At 37.2% G+C, this 16150-nt stretch overlaps 1 protein-coding gene across 1 annotated transcript in view; it reads right to left on the minus strand.

Annotated features, from left to right (window-relative positions):
• Nucleotides 1-464: 464 nt before the first annotated feature.
• LOC145676572 (guanine nucleotide-binding protein G(f) subunit alpha-like) overlaps nucleotides 465-16150 on the minus strand; it is a 71367-nt gene continuing 55681 nt past the window's right edge. The window contains exons 6-9 of the mRNA XM_081747409.1: nucleotides 15999-16129; nucleotides 8243-8370; nucleotides 4642-4700; nucleotides 465-876 (exon numbers count right to left, since the gene is read on the minus strand). Of these exons, the coding sequence (XP_081603535.1) occupies nucleotides 670-876; nucleotides 4642-4700; nucleotides 8243-8370; nucleotides 15999-16129 (525 nt within the window). The 3' untranslated portion in view covers nucleotides 465-669. The remainder of the gene's footprint in view (nucleotides 877-4641; nucleotides 4701-8242; nucleotides 8371-15998; nucleotides 16130-16150) is intronic.

Here is a 16150-nt window from a genome sequence, read left to right on the forward strand (position 1 = left end):
GAACAAACAACTTTCTTTCCACAATACTCTTTTTTTTAAGTAGCTTTTAAAATGTGGCAGGGTGCGAGCGATCATCCCGGGTTCGATTCCCGATGGGGGCACTCGGTCGAAAAAGTGTAAAAAATCTTTTCCAGGCCTGCTATCCTGAATGAGGCGTTCCTTGGTTTTCCTCATTCACACCAGGCAAATGCCGGGGTGGTACCTAACTTATAGACCCAGGTTTCGTTCTCCCTTCCCTTTCCCCGGACAGCGTGCTCGCCGTGGGACGTGATCCCTGAGACGTGACGGGCTAAATAGCGTTAGATGCCGGAAGCCCAGAAATATAAATCCTAACTCTAATCCTAAAATGTGGTAGGTTTTGTTGGATCACCCTGTATTTGTTCAATTACTTTCTTTGAAAGTATGGGTAGAGAATGGTTTTTCTTTTATTATTATTATTTATATACACACACACAAATCTTATAATTTCTCCAAGTTCCCATTGCTTATGAATGAGCTTACCGGGATTTATAGTGTAGAAAAAAAAAGTTCATTACAAAAAATAAAGCTAAACAGATGAAGGAATACATTTGAGTATTTCGAAGCGTCCTGATTTCTAAGGTTCACTTTGTGATCGGTGACATGATTCTTGTAGTGTTTGTTTACTTGAAAACTGCTGCCATTTTTGATCTAATCGAGACCTGTGGATTTTAAATTCCATTGCACAATCATACTGTGAACATCATTGAACACTATCCGAATATTATTCGTATCAGTGGCGGTCGTGAAATGCCAATATAAAGTCCTTTCTTTCGTAGATATGTCAGCCATTATCTGAAATCCTGGGCCGAAACTCAGTCTTCTATCTTCTTGTAGATCCCTTTGCTTTGTTACATTCTGAAAATAAAATAGAAATAAGCTTTAATGTTGCTTTTATATACAAATAACATCTTCATCAGTGCTACGACTACAACTTGAATCACGAACACCTCTAGACATGAATGAATTCGATCACGAACACAATTTCGGAGCAAATTTTGACTCGACCCGCGAACAATGCCTTGCGGCACGAATACACGTACATATGCGGCTTAGGCAGTGTTCGTAGGTTTCCTTAAGAGTCTTCATCCCGGCGAAATTAAAATACCGCTAATTTTACAGTAATTATGTAATATTTTTAAATAGATAAAATATAATCGAAATGTGGAACAAGAGCGCCCTAGACAATATTATTTTACATGAGAAACCGTTATCACGAGTCACTTATCTGCTTTCGATTTCGAGTCATTTTGAAAATCGGCATTTATTTTCGCGTTTCTAAACAGCTGAAAACGGAAAGGCGGTAAGTGACTTGTGATAACGGTACCTCACGCAAAATAATAATGTCTATGGCGCTCTTGTTCCATATTTCAATTATCTTTTATCTATTTGAAGATATCACATAATTACTGTAAAATTAGCGGTATTTTAATTTCGCCGGGATGAAGACTCTTAAGAAAATTTCCCTTAACTAACACAAATTTTCCCTTTTCTTATCAAAATTTCCCTAGTTTATTGAGTGTCCAATTCGTATGACAGGAATTATGTGATAACTAAGATTAATTTAGCTATATTAAAGAAAGTGCCAATCATATTTGTTTCGTTCACTTGTTTTTTGTTTATATTTCTCTTACTTTTTTCCTTAATTTGTTTATATATGTACGAAAACACAAAGAATGGGTACAAATTATGCTCCTTTGCTATTATATTGGTACATTTTTGAAGAACACAGAAGAGTTTAAACATTTGTATTGGTCAACTAGTCTGCGCGAGAATTTCCCTGCATTTTCCCATTTTATCGAAAAAATCCCATTTTCCCTTTTTGCTAAATTTACGTACGAAATTTCCCTATATTAGGGAAATTTCCCTTATATTACGAATACTGGACTTAGGCGCCATTCGTGGGAAAAAAATCCTATATTATGGGATTTTTTGACGATAATTTCTCGAAATGGGATAAAGGGAATTTTCGTAAAATTGACAGGATTTATGGGATTTTTCATATATCTATTTCATTGACGGAAACAAAATTGTCTATGGGCGAGTGGACAGACGAGTGTTCAATAAACATGAAATCATTGCTAATTGTCCATTGTTTTAAAGTATAAAATGCGTATTAGTGTTAAAGTGATTTATATAGTGACTTGTAAAAGTAAAAAGAAAAATTGAACCTAGGAACTTTCGTTCTAGTCTGCTATTAAACAGAAATGAAAAACAGAATTAAGGAAATAAAGTGAAACAAGAAACGTCAATTTCCAAAACGTTCCATACGAAATAACTGAAGAATAAAGCTTGTCTAGATTGATTACGTTCAGTGAAAGATCATGGCACAAAAGTTTGATGGAAATACTAAACTCACGACAAAATTTACTTATTTTTATCAGCCTTTTCAATTCTCTCTTTCAATTAAGGAAAAATACGTGTTCATAAGCTGTCTGATAAACATAGACGATCGGAATCTAGGATAATTCACTCGTATATTGTAGAAAATGAGTACATTAATTTCACAGTTCATGTTTTCTAAGTTTAAGAAATTTTGTTATTAGTATAGCGTAGGAAACTAAAAAGCAAAATGGGAATTTCTGCGTCTCAAAATAGGATTTTATAACGTTTCAGGTTGGCATCACTGGCGCCATGTTTTCGGCTTGCTAACAGCAAAAGTTGTACTGCTAACAGCAGCAACATGTGCAGGAACGGCGCCAGAAACACTTGATTGGGTTGGCGGAAAGAGGCGGACCTAGGTGCTGGGTGGGCGGACAATGAAAATGAGAACTGGGCAATGTAAACTTTTTTTTTTTTTTTTTTTTTTTTTACAATTTAATTAAGTTTCATTTTTTATACTCTTTAGTTAGCTAAGGCTCAAATTCAAATAAGGGAGCAACAAGGATGTGGAAAACAGCTGTCTTGCCCTATAGAAGGTACAATTCCGGCATTCGCCTGATGGGACTGACGAAATGCACGACTTAGGATAGGCTGAGGGAGTTCGTGGCTATATGCTTGACCTAATGAATTCCACGTGGTAGACACACTGGGCCTTATGCAGAGTCGTTTTGACGTGAGATTAGTGACATGCTAAATAGTTCGACTAACATATGTTTCCTGCAGTAGTCAGGCTTTTAGTATGACTAATCATATGTCAAAACGACTCTGCATAAGGCGGACTACCTCTACTTCCATTTTTTAAAACATTAATAACGGTATGTACTGTGTAGTCGATGAAGCTCAAGACAGCTTTACCTCCTCTCCCTTCAAGAATGCACATGAATGCATAGAAATGAAAGAAGGTCAAACAACACATTCTAACAGATAATACTCTACTTTTCGTTAATAACATAAAATACACAATAAGTAGGTAAAGTAAAACAAGGATAAAATAGGTTACTGCAAACATTTTTATCTTTGAAGGATTTTATGTCTATTTATAAAGGAATTAGTAACATCTAGGAATTCTTATTGAAACTCTTGTAAAGAAAGATTGAACTCTTTACTTACCGAGATTAGATCATATTCAATAGACAATAATGTTGTGAACGGCTCGAGAGCCTCGGCTCACAGCTTAGTCACCACCGAGCCGAGCCGAGCCAAGCCGGTGGCTCACCTGAGCCGAGTCGAACCGAGCCAGTGGCTCAACTGAGTCGAGCCGATGGCTCATCGCAACCGAACCGGCTCAAGTCTATAGCTCAGTTGAACCGAGCCGGTTGACATCACTATTTGAAACCGGAAATCGTATATTTGTAACACTACCGGTTTGAATAGAACTATAAGAGTTGAGACGAAACTTATTTTGCAGACAGCAAATGCATATCAAAATTCCGTTACTTACCAGATCTGAACGCTTTTGCTATAATGAGATTAATATTGAAATCTAAAGATGTAATACAGTTTCAGTTTTAGTAGATAGATAAAGCTAAAAATGGAACTTATTTTTTGGGAAGCTGAATTTATTCAAATAGCTGTTTTACTCTAAGGTGATCAAAATCGAAACTGGAAATGGTTGACTTATACAATTTCCGGTTTGAACAAACGGTTAAAGAAGCAGATGGAACCTATTTTGACAACAGAGAATCCATATCAATAAACGGTTTGTCTCAATCCGTTACTGTTTTTGCTCTGACATTGCCGACAGAGGGAAGACTTGTTTCGCGTAGCATCCCACAAAGCACACTACGTCCCTAGGACGTCCCATTTTATGCCAATTATATCATATAGTTCTCGGGATTATTTGGACAATGAGTGGACATCCCATGGACGTCGTAAAGGATTTCCACGTAGGATGTCCCGGATGGGACAGGAGTTCCCAGGAAATCTCACGCCGGACATACCTAGGACCACATTATCCCATGATTTTCCAGTGGACATCCCTTTGAGCTCCCGTTGAATATCCCGTTTTCCGGAATATTAGCGAACATCTGGATATCTCGTGGAGGTCTTGTGGATGTCCCGGGAGCCAATTCGGATGATCCCGGGATGTCCCGTTGTCACTATGAGATCAGTTTCGGACGTCCTGTGGATGTTCGCGTGCTATGTGGAATAGTTTGGAAGACTAAAACTAAGGGAGAAACTATACCACTAATTAATACACTCATATTAAAAAAAAAAAAACTTGATCCAAAGAATACTTACAATAAACAAATCTCGAATAAAGCATTTTGATTTTGTATATTCGTCCTTCACAGCTCCATCTGGAAATAAAAACAAAATGAGTATTTAATCGATAATATTTCAACATTATGAGAGTCAACAAATTGTTTAGAGAAACCTTAACTAATTTTGTGGGCAAATCATCTTTCAAGTGACGTCATCAGCCACATGATGCTGAAGTTAATCGCTTGTTCCACTGACAAGATTATATGCATAACACAAATCTACTCTACCTATTAGGACTAAGTTTTAGGTAAATAGTGTTTAAACCTTCTAGTTATCGAATTAAAATTACAATTATTTGAAAATGGTCAAGCATAATGTAAATATCGTTTACGCCCACTTTGTGATTTACTAGGCGGCGCAGAGTGCAGAAAAGCAGCTTTCCAGTTACCAGTTCTCTAATAACGGAAACAAACAAACAAACAAAAATCTTCCTAAAAGAGTGTTCGGATTTTCCAAAAAAAAAAAAAAAAAAAAAAAGAAAACTATGGTTTACCTAAACTTTCACATAAAAATCGGAGTCTAGAAGCCTGCTCACAATAGGGATGCGCACGAGACAAGATTTGAGACTGTCTCGACTCGAAAATGTGTTGTAAAAGTGATGCCTCGACTCGAAAAATATATATTTTTCTATTGGAAGAGCTGTGTCTCGACTCGAATTTTGTCAGGAAAATTCTGTCTCGACTCGACTCGAACGCATCCCTAGCTCACAATGTATCACTTCACTAAATAAATATAAGTAATTAAAGGGTGTCTCATAAAAAACGCAACTTTTGAAACACGCACTTTTTCTGTTCTAGTAAGTTGGCAGCACTGAGCGTTACACGATTTGCATGTGTTGTATTTGTGGTTAGTATTGTGCTCCCAAAATGTCTTGAGCCGTGGCAAAAATGCGAACTGAAGCTCACACCCTCACACACCCACGCGTTGAGCCAATAAGGGTTGAGCTGTTGCTAAGCGAGAGAAAGCGAGTGGAATTCCTTCAGCCGATAGCAGCGCTTGCAACGGAAGACTAGGGATCAAGTCAATGTGGTATGTTTATAGTCAGGGAACGCCGAATAGCGTATGATCGCCATCTGTTTTCTGTAAGGGTAGGAATGTAGCGCTTCACAACGAAACGGGGTGTTGTCATAGTGAAAACTTAAGTTATTATAAATGAAGTGAATATTGTGCAGAGATTGTTCTCTGTGGAATGTTTGGTCAACGTAATGCACTGAATAAGTCGACTGTGATCAGACTGACTGCTACATTTATGAAAACAGATTCGGTTGTGGACATTAAACACTCGTGTTAGTCGTTCTACCGAAAACATCGCCATCGTAAGTGATAATGTTGCTCTAAGTTCAGTCCAGAAATCAGATGACGATCATGCGCTGGTCCGCGCTGCGTGAATACTAACCACAAAGACAACACATGAAAATCGTGTGATGTTCAGTGCTACCAACTTACCAAAACAAAAATGATGAGCATTTCAAAAGTTGCGTTCTTTGTAAGACACCTTTAAGTTTTCGGTACCTGAGTAGACTTAATAATAAAGTGTAGTAGACAATATAAAGGATCACAGAGTAGAAGTTTCAATTTCGTCCGGTAGATGTCAGCCCCTGGAGTATGTGTGCTCCTATCTATCGGAGAAATGTGTAACTTCTACTGCCTTTGTCTCAATAGTAGAAAATCGGATATGGATAGCTACTATCAAAGTCACCGTTACCCCTGAAGATTAACCGATTGTCTTAAATATCTAATTTGGCAGAGATACTCCCTCTAGCTACCTACTGCAAAAATAGAATTCAAAATTTGATTTTGTTCTAGAGTTCCTTCGTGGCTAATTCATTAGCGTACTCGTTTTTGGCGTAGGAGACCCGTGTTCGATTCCCGGCGGTAGTTTCGTGTGAAGTGGTGTACTCCATGAGTAGTGTGGATACTATGCTAAAGCATGTATAAACGAGCGGACGCTTCTGAAATGTGGGTGTGGAGAATAACGGGGAAAATTAAATGGGTTCGAACGGAAAGCGCATAAGGAATAGTTAAGGACTATTGAATAACACAGAAAATAATAACTTTTAGATAAAATTAGAAAGAGAATCTGTTCCAAACGTTGGCTAAGGAGGAAGTGTATTATGAAGACTTGAAGAGTGCAGTGGAACGAAAAGAAAGGGAGAGAATGAAAAGAGGCTACAATTGATGCATGATATTGTAAGAGGAGATTGCTACGTCAAGATGAAAATATTATTCAGGGAAGCCTACGAGATTGTGGAAGTAACCTACCGCTAATGACAGAATATTTATTATTATTATTATTATTATTATTATTATTATTATTATTATTATTATTATTATTATTATTATTATTTTAACTTTAATATAAGATAAAGCATTAATTCTATTCTGCTTTAATTCTTATAATCTGATAATTGCATAATAATGAATGCCACAAAAGTATGTATTAAAACTTTTCCCTAAGAGTTACACTACGTGCTTGAGGCAACATGGCGTCGTTTATAAGCAGCCGTGTCTTGAACTCCAGTTTGATACAATATATTATTTTTTACAAGTGTTATTTTTAGTTCAATTTATGTTTGTTTCCAATTTTAAAAAGTGTAGACATTTCTAGTGTTAATAATTTTCAATAGCATGAAAAGTTAGCTATCAGAAAAACAGTTTAATACGGGCGACTTCGGGCTCTATGCTTGCGCCATTTTATTGCAACTCCGGTTGTGATTCTAACAATTAAAGTGTATAACAATTTTAATTTGAACCAATTTTTACTATTTAACAATCATAGAGTAATAGTCGACATGGCTTATAGCTGCGACATCCCTATTATCAAACCACCAGTGTGGTTATAGAACAAGAACAACAACAAGAGTTACACTAAGTTTTTGAGCGGAAGGAATAAACTATAACTATGCTACAAATTATTCTTAACTTATATTCAGAACTGAGTATCACAACATTCAATAAAGTACATGCCGTCGCTCTGACTTAGGCTTAAGCGTCTGTACAAACCAAATACATATAGGCACACTGTTTACTCTAGGCACTTACATATTCCACAATAGAGATTCCGTTACTAATTGTTACGCAACTAATCCTCATATAATCATATTAACATAATAAGAGAAAGATATTCCAGTACATGAGAGAAACTAAGAGATTTCTTGAGTCCTAATCCATCTTGATCCGATAGCAATCCAATATTATTTGTTTGCACAGAATCTAACCTAGCAACATATATTCAATATATAGGTAAGTACATTATTCCGTAACAATACGTGTCCGTAGCCATGTATCCTAACTCCCAACAATATAAAAGCATATTTTTATATAATTTTATATGCAGTAAAACGCGAATAGATGTAACATATAAATTAAATATTGATAGTTTAAATCGATCAATTTTAACACAAAATGGCATTAGTCTCCATTTTAACTGAGTTCTCAACAACCCGAAGAAGTTTCAATAATAAATGTAGGTTAGAAAACTGAAGTTTTTTTTTTTTCTTATATAAGTATAGAAAATAAACCACAAGTAATCAATTCGAATAACAACTAGACAGATGCTAATGATAGTAAAATGTACCTTCTGGTTTAAGTTTGTACGAGTGATATTCAGGGAAGTAATCTCCTAATCTTCTGCCTTGTCTAATCTTTGCTTCCAGAATGTCCTGTTTATTAAAAAATATGATCACACCCGATTCCTTCAGAAACCTGTAAAGGAAACATAATTTAGAACAAAAATTATATTGTATTATTGTACAGTTTTTAGGTAAACGAAATATTTATGATTTCGTTATGGAAGTATTATCCACTTATATCTAGCAATTTAGATACAGTAGTCTCGTTTAACCGAATTTGATGGGGCTGATAGTGTTTCGGTTGTATGAAATTTCGGTTAAAGCGGAGCAAATGTTTTTTTTTAATATACAGTACTGTATATTTGATATATTTTTTTATTGTAATATTCGGTTAAGTAACAGTAGAAGAGTGTTCCTTCATCTTTCTTTTTATTACAAAACATGTTTATACAGTTCGTACACAAAATTACAAGTAACTAGATGTCCAAAAGTTCTCTTCCTTACAATTGGAACTCCTGCCCATTGGAGCTCGGAGGTTTTGAGGTTTGTTTGTTAAAATGGTCCTCTCAGTTGCAGCTCGGTTAAAGAAACCTCTTGCCTGTTGCAGCTGGTTAAAGAAACCTCCTGCCCGTTACAGCTCAGAGATAGGGTAAGATGTCCTGCCCGTTACAGCCCGGAGATGGGTGAGAATTCTTCTTGCTCGTTGCAGCTCAGGGATAGGGTTAGAGGAGTCTGTCTCGCCCGTTGCAGTTTGGAGAGAAGTATATGTTGCACATTGCAGCTGAGAGATTGGTAGAAGATGACCAGTTCACAAGTGATTTCTTCTGCCTCTAGATGTTCTTTTATATAGCCAGTCTTCACAGGTGGAGCCTGTGGACAGGTCAAAAGCGTCTTCTTCGTATCTTTTCGGGTTCCATCGGTGACGACATCCATCGGCTGCTTCCTAGTGCTTGTGCCGATGTACGTGGTTGTGTTTGCTAACATGAGGTGATACTGCAATATTTTCAGCGTAGATGGAGTTGGGCGACTGGGTGAGTATGGCTAATAATCACAACAATGGACTTTTCTTTGATAAATAACTTTTACTGTTAGACTAACCGAACACTACTCATTGTTGATGTTTTTCGATAAAAGTCATTCACGAGTGAAGGCTTTCTTTAAACGAGTCGGTTAACTCAGTTTTGGTTAATCGGAATTCTATTAAACGATAGTCATCGGTCATCAGATTTGGAGTTTCGACTTTTCACAATTCATAAAACTCACCCAATCTTGACCAAACTTGACCCAATCTTGACGATGGTAGACCTTGACAAGTTTAGTACACATATGGAATGATTTGTTCATGGAACGTTAAGTTTGGTTTCCGAATTATGGAGCATCAAATTCCGGATTCGATAGTACAGCTTAACGGAACGCATCCGAAAGCAGTTAAACTTGGCATAGTGGTAGATTTTGACCTCTTATACAAACATGTGTAATATTATGGTGTTCAAACGTTCGAGTTAGGGGCCATCATATTTAGGGTTTGGAAATTTTCGCAAAATATTTTAATTTTAATAAAAATTTGCTTTAAAATCAGAGGACAATTTCTTTGCGAAAGGGTTATGTTCCAAAGTTGGGCGTCCGTTTCCAGCAAAATTTTTAAAATTTACAGGAAAGATATGGATAATTTGATCGTTTGTGTGCTTGATAATATGTAAGAGTCTCGAAAAATCTGTTTATGTGTTATATATAAGCGGTTATAAAGATGGGACTATACGGCGAGCGGAGGGAACTACTTGGCGCAAGGTAACCGAACAGTTGCATACTGGGAAAGAAACGAGCATTTATGTTATCAACATGGCGAATGTACAAGGGCAATGAACTAAGTTTTAACATTTGTGAAGCAATACGTTGATAACGAGCAAAATGTTTTAAAAGTTTGTGAAGAGCACGGATTAATGAACCTAATAACAAATTGTCGAAAGTGTTCAAAGGAGATAACAGCGAAAAAACGTGGAGAAAGCGGACGCCCAACTTCGGAATAAATGCCTTGCGAAATAGGAGAGACTAACATTGATATTTAGGATCAGTTTTACGATATATATCAGAACGTGATTAGAACGTGTCTTATATGAGCTGACGAATTTTCATGTTTTATTTATTTATTTATATCCGCAACTTTTTTTACTCCATGCATCTTCTCCCGCTCCGAAAAACAAACAGGGAAAACAAAACAAAGCATTTTTAATTTCACATTTACATAACCACTTATGCTGTTCGTACAAGTTGAGATTAAACTTCCTTGTAAATGTTCGTTTCTGACTTCTAATTACTTGCGTTATATTGAGAGTCTGAATCGATCTTCCGATGTCTTTCACAAGTAGGTTTGCTTCTGAAGTTCTTTTCGAAAACGGCTAATTCAACAGAGACGTTACAGAATTCATTGCTAGAATAGTTCACGTATATCAGGGACAGACGCGTAATTATGCAGTTACAGCAACAATATCCCAATGAACAACGAAGACCGGCACACACACAGAAACATAGAACACTACAAAGTCCGCTACCCGCTTTAAAATCTCACCCCTTCCCCAATTAACACTCTTTTTCTAAAATCTGCTCTCCAACTTTCTCATTCACCCGTACACACATGAAAAGGAAAACATTGTATCTATGCTGCCAAATTTCTACTCATTCAGATATGAGTGTATTAAATATCGATACCCTCAATTTGTCTTCACTCTTCACGGGGTCGCCTGTATTGTCTCCATAGCTGCCTTGACCTTACTTGGTTTACAGAACCAATTGTTATGACCACTTGGCAATTTCGCATTTAGGCAAGGCGCAAGGTTTTTTCCCCCTCTGTAGCGACTTGGTTACGGTACGCAACATTGTCACTAACAGGGGGGGAGGACGGTGGAGAGTTCCAGTTCCAAAGCATTATATTTTGGAAAAGCTGTTTTTGTTTGATACACTTGTTTGCAACAGATCTGCAAGCATATGGATCCTTATGAGGCAATGCACGGCGTGATAACCCCTCCTTACTGCGCAGCCCCGCAGTGGCCCAGAAGCTGTTATGCTGGGGAGTTTGACAAACTCTCAAGCAGAAAGCAACTAGCCAGCTCCGTTTCAAACGCACTTGTTTAAGAAAAGATGATGCTGACAATAACACGAAATGTGATTTAGCACAAATAAAAATTGAAAATATTGGAAGGAGGTTTGTACAAACATGCAAACATTAAGAGAAACCGCCACTGATGTATATATATATATATATATATATATATATATATATATATATATATATATATATATTGCAAATTCCTAATAAGCAAACAGGATACAAGGGCTGGCTGTAGTGTATATTCTATGGTCTGATTGTAATAAATAGCATAATAACTTCTTTAATAGTTTTATCTCGCAGTTAGCAAACTGAATATTTATCAAAAGATCTGAAAACTATCTCTTAGATTGAACGATGATGAAATATGGTAGTTAACATTCTATCATTAAGTATCCTATAAATAATTTACTTAAAGTGAGCTATTACAAAACATACCGTATTTATTATGGTAAAATATTTACTTATCTACATCAAGTAAATAATTTCTTAATTTAAATAACCGATTTGTTACTCTAATAGCGCGGAATTTATTGTAACAAGGTAACCTAAAAAGTGTTTGTCACTTTTGACGTCTCATTCAATGAAGTGCTCACAGAGAGGAAGGTGGGCCTGTCAGCATCCGTATCAAGTCATTGAATAACGTCAGAGATTTGGGTAAAGTGTCCTTGAATGAACGCACCACCAGATATTGGTTGCAGAAGTACAGGTCAGGATCTTTATGGCTTCGTGACGAACTCACACTGGGCGATCTCAGATGTTGAATGACAATGACAGGAAAGTAGCCATGGAGGAGGACAGGAATCAAACGTGTGGTGAACGTAACGGACGCCTCACGGTTTACAACGACATACTCAGATTTTTCCTGCACCACATGAGGAAATCGACCCCACACGTTGTCAGCAGCCAAGAAGAAACAATGAGTAACAGCCTATTTGTGGTTGCTGTCTCGGCACCGCAACACACTTATGTCTGATCAGTGTTTACGAGAGACGAAGTGTCCAGACGGTCCAGTATGACAGTTCTAAGTAGTCACCATATTACCCTGTGCCTCACACGTCTACGCCTATATAAGATCATACTCTGTGAACCAGTCACCAATTAATGTATTAAGAGCTCCTACCACCAGGCCTCACCATCACTGCGGACGTACAGTATATTTACATACAACACTTACAACGGATGTAACATGCATTGCAGTAGAAGGAGGCAGAGTTGGTTAATCTCAAGGGTGTGCTTTTCTTCCACAATAGTGCGAGATGACACGTAGCAAGAACGACCAGGGGTACCATTCAGTTACTTGGCTTTGAGACTCTGTCTCAGCCACAAGATTTATCGGATCCAGCACTATCAATTTACTACCTGATTCATTACCTGGACAAACATTTCCATTGGAAATCCTTCGATATGTGTCAGACCTGCAGCATGCAATCTAGACTTTGTTGCATCGAAGATTCCCCGGAGTTTCATCACCAGAGCATTGAGCAGCTGCAGGAACGTTAGCAAAGGGTGCTGGATGTTGATGGAGATGACTTCGAGAACTAACGCTAAGTACCATGAGCTATGTGTGTTCTGTTTCTCACGATCACGAACGGTAGGTACTTTTTTGGCCACTTCGTACATATGTTAAATATTATACTTCTCAAATAACTAAACCAAGACGCATGGATTTCTCTTACATAGATTAACTTAACCTCATCTTAAGCCAATAAATACAGCTGAATTTGCTGATTTTAAAATGTGGAAGTGCTCTGCCCCAAGGGCGCCGATTTCTGTATAACTTCGGGGGGCATTCAGATGTGTGTTTGGTTGCAGACAAGGGTCTAAGAAAGCATAATGAGGATCTTAAGACAAATTGAATTCAAATTATGCCAAATATTGTATATTCATGAAAAATATACATATAAAAATTACATATTCATAAAAATATATGGGACCCGCATTACATTAGCAGGGCCCGCCCCCCTAGAATCGGCACCCTTGCTCTGCCCCTAAGTTTAATGGGCAGTTAGTGTGGTGTAGTCTAACAACTTGAGGCGTTAGGCTGAGGCAAAAACCAGGGGGAATTTCGAGTAGCTCTGCAGAGCACAGGCGAACTCTCTCAAAGTTCTGTCCTCGTGTCCGTGTCGTATCAGATTAGGCACAAAAGAGATTAAATATATGATCATAGAGATAAATGTCCGGTTTGAGTGGTTTTTCTTAAAAGAAGAAGACAGCCTTTGGAGCACGAAGTCCCGCGTTCGATTCTCGGTTGAACGCATAGAGCAGTTCGGATATCACTTTATGGTAAACTGTAGGTCTTTTTCTCATATAGCATCAGTGTTGAAAGAGACGCTAACCTCTAAACCAGGCCTGTCCATGAATTGGCTCCCGGAGCCAAAGCGTGAGCGGGCACGAGCGAAGATAAGAACAGGTGAGCACAGGTGCTGCTAGCTTCGCTTCTTCCACTGCATCCGATAAGTGTTGCCAACCACACATGATGGCAAAAAACCTATGACCAAGCCTGGCCAGAAATTCGCACGATGATAAGCATTGAGCAGACGCAAGCGTGAAATGTGCAGGTGTGCTCTCCCCCTCCCCATTTCGAAAGCAGTGACGCGAAAACACTGCAGGAAATAAAATTGGTACGTTTTTTGGTTGAGGAAGACGCATGATAGAGGTTACAGTTAGCGTTGAAGTAACTAACAAATGAACAAGAAAGAAAGAAAGAAAGAAACTAATATTAAACATGTCATCTTACAGACGTAAAAACGACTGCAAAAATCGGAAACGAATTGTTTCAGACCTTTTTAGCTTGCTTACACAATTCGTGACGTTGTATTACATTAGCACTCGGTCTGTAATTTGTCATTCGCTTCACGTTTGCTAAGTTGTAAACGCCTTTCGTTGCTAGATTGATAGGAGAACGACGGGAGGTTGAAAATAATAATAATAATAATAATAATAATAATAATAATAATAATAATAATAATAATAATAATAATAATAATAATACGCATTATTATTATTATTATTATTATTATTATTATTATTATTATTATTATTATTATTATTATTATTATTATTCGGACCAAAGAGGGATGAAAATGGGGATTGGAGGAAATTCATAACTAGGAATTGCATAGTTTATACCGCTCACCTAACATTATTAGGGTTATGAAGTGTAGAAGGCTCAGGTGGGCAGGCCATGTAGCCAGAATGGAAGAAATTAGAAACGCTTTCATAATTTTAACTGAAAACCCAATTGGAAGAAGACCACTAGGAAGACCTAGGCGTAGATGGGAAGACAATATTAACATGGATCTTGCAGAAATAAGAGTACAGAGTAGAAACTGGATCCAGTTGGCTAAGGACATAAGTTAGTGGAAATATTTTGTAAACGCGGCATTGAACCTTCGGGTTCCAGAGACCATAGAGTTAGTTAGTTATTATTATCTAAAAGAAATGTTCAAATGTTGTTAAGAGACAATTACACAGAAGAACCGAGTTTCGACCAAACACTAATTTGCCGGAAGGAAATTCCAGTGCAGTCCAGCCTACTTTAAGCGTTATCCGTGCAACCCACGTTTCATGTTCAAGACATTGGGAATAATTGTTCGTATCATTCAGTTGGAACGTTTCCTTTCGAATTTACGCTATTACAGTAGACCTACGCTATTACAGTAGGCCTACGCTATTACAGTAGGCCTACAACATTGTGACTTTCAAAATCAGTCAGTAACTATCGAAGAAAGACAAGCGTGTAGCTTCAGTCGTTGAAATGATTTAACATTCTTTTTCACTTTTAACAAGCCACCGGCAAGCAACCAGCCAGGGACAATACATTTTTCCTTATTAAAAAGACACTCCTTGTTAAAAAAAAAAAAAAAAAAAAACTAATTGCAGTCACTAACGGTCACACTTAAAAATGGAAAATCTCTTTGGCTCTCTTAATATTTTGTTTGATTCTTTGCGATCAAAGTAACTTTAAAAGTGGAGTAAGAAATACTATTCTTCCTATTGATAGTGTAATAGTGGCTTCTAATCTCCACAACCAACCCCTTGCTAAGCCTATTCGTACACACATACATGCATAAGCTAATTTTCTGGAGATATACTTAGATAATTACAAACAAGTGCTACAGTTTTTTCTTATCAACAGATTATCTCTTTTCCTAAAAAGCGAAACAACATAATATAACAAACCCACACTCGGATATAACAAACCCACATCCCTCTTTAACAAAAGGAAAGAAAAAAGAAGAAAAGGAACGTACATAGTTTATCATTTGATTGCTGTTACAAGTTTGTATTGTCTATAGTTAACGGTTACCACATTGTAAAAAAACACTTTACACTAAATGGCAATCAGTTACCATACATACTTTTTTTTTTTTTGGTAAGCTAGTGATTACCGCCAAGGTTGACAACACTTCCGCTCCTCTAAGGACAAAACCCGAAGATCCACGAAGCACGAACAATGGTATTTGCTCGTAGAATGCTCGTGAGCGTTCACGAGGAGAGTTTCCACTATCTGCTCGCCGTGGGCAGGGCTGCTCTAAACATAGCAACGAACCTAAATCTATAAATCATCTGTTGTTAACTTCATTACAGAGTTGCTTATTATACTACAGTAACAATGTAAATAATAGAGTAAACTTAATAAAATAATCTATTACCTGCTTCTCCATACATTTTCGAAAAGCTTAATAGCTTCTCTTAAACGATTTATAGATGTGTCTTCTCGAAGAGTTTGGTCGAAACTACTGGACGCTACTAGAAACACAATCGCATGTATTCCTTCAAATACCTGCAAAAAATATTATTCAGT

Source organism: Thermobia domestica, unplaced genomic scaffold (genome assembly GCF_964235325.1).
Source record: "Thermobia domestica unplaced genomic scaffold, izTheDome1.hap1.1 HAP1_SCAFFOLD_226, whole genome shotgun sequence".
Taxonomy (NCBI): domain Eukaryota; kingdom Metazoa; phylum Arthropoda; class Insecta; order Zygentoma; family Lepismatidae; genus Thermobia; species Thermobia domestica.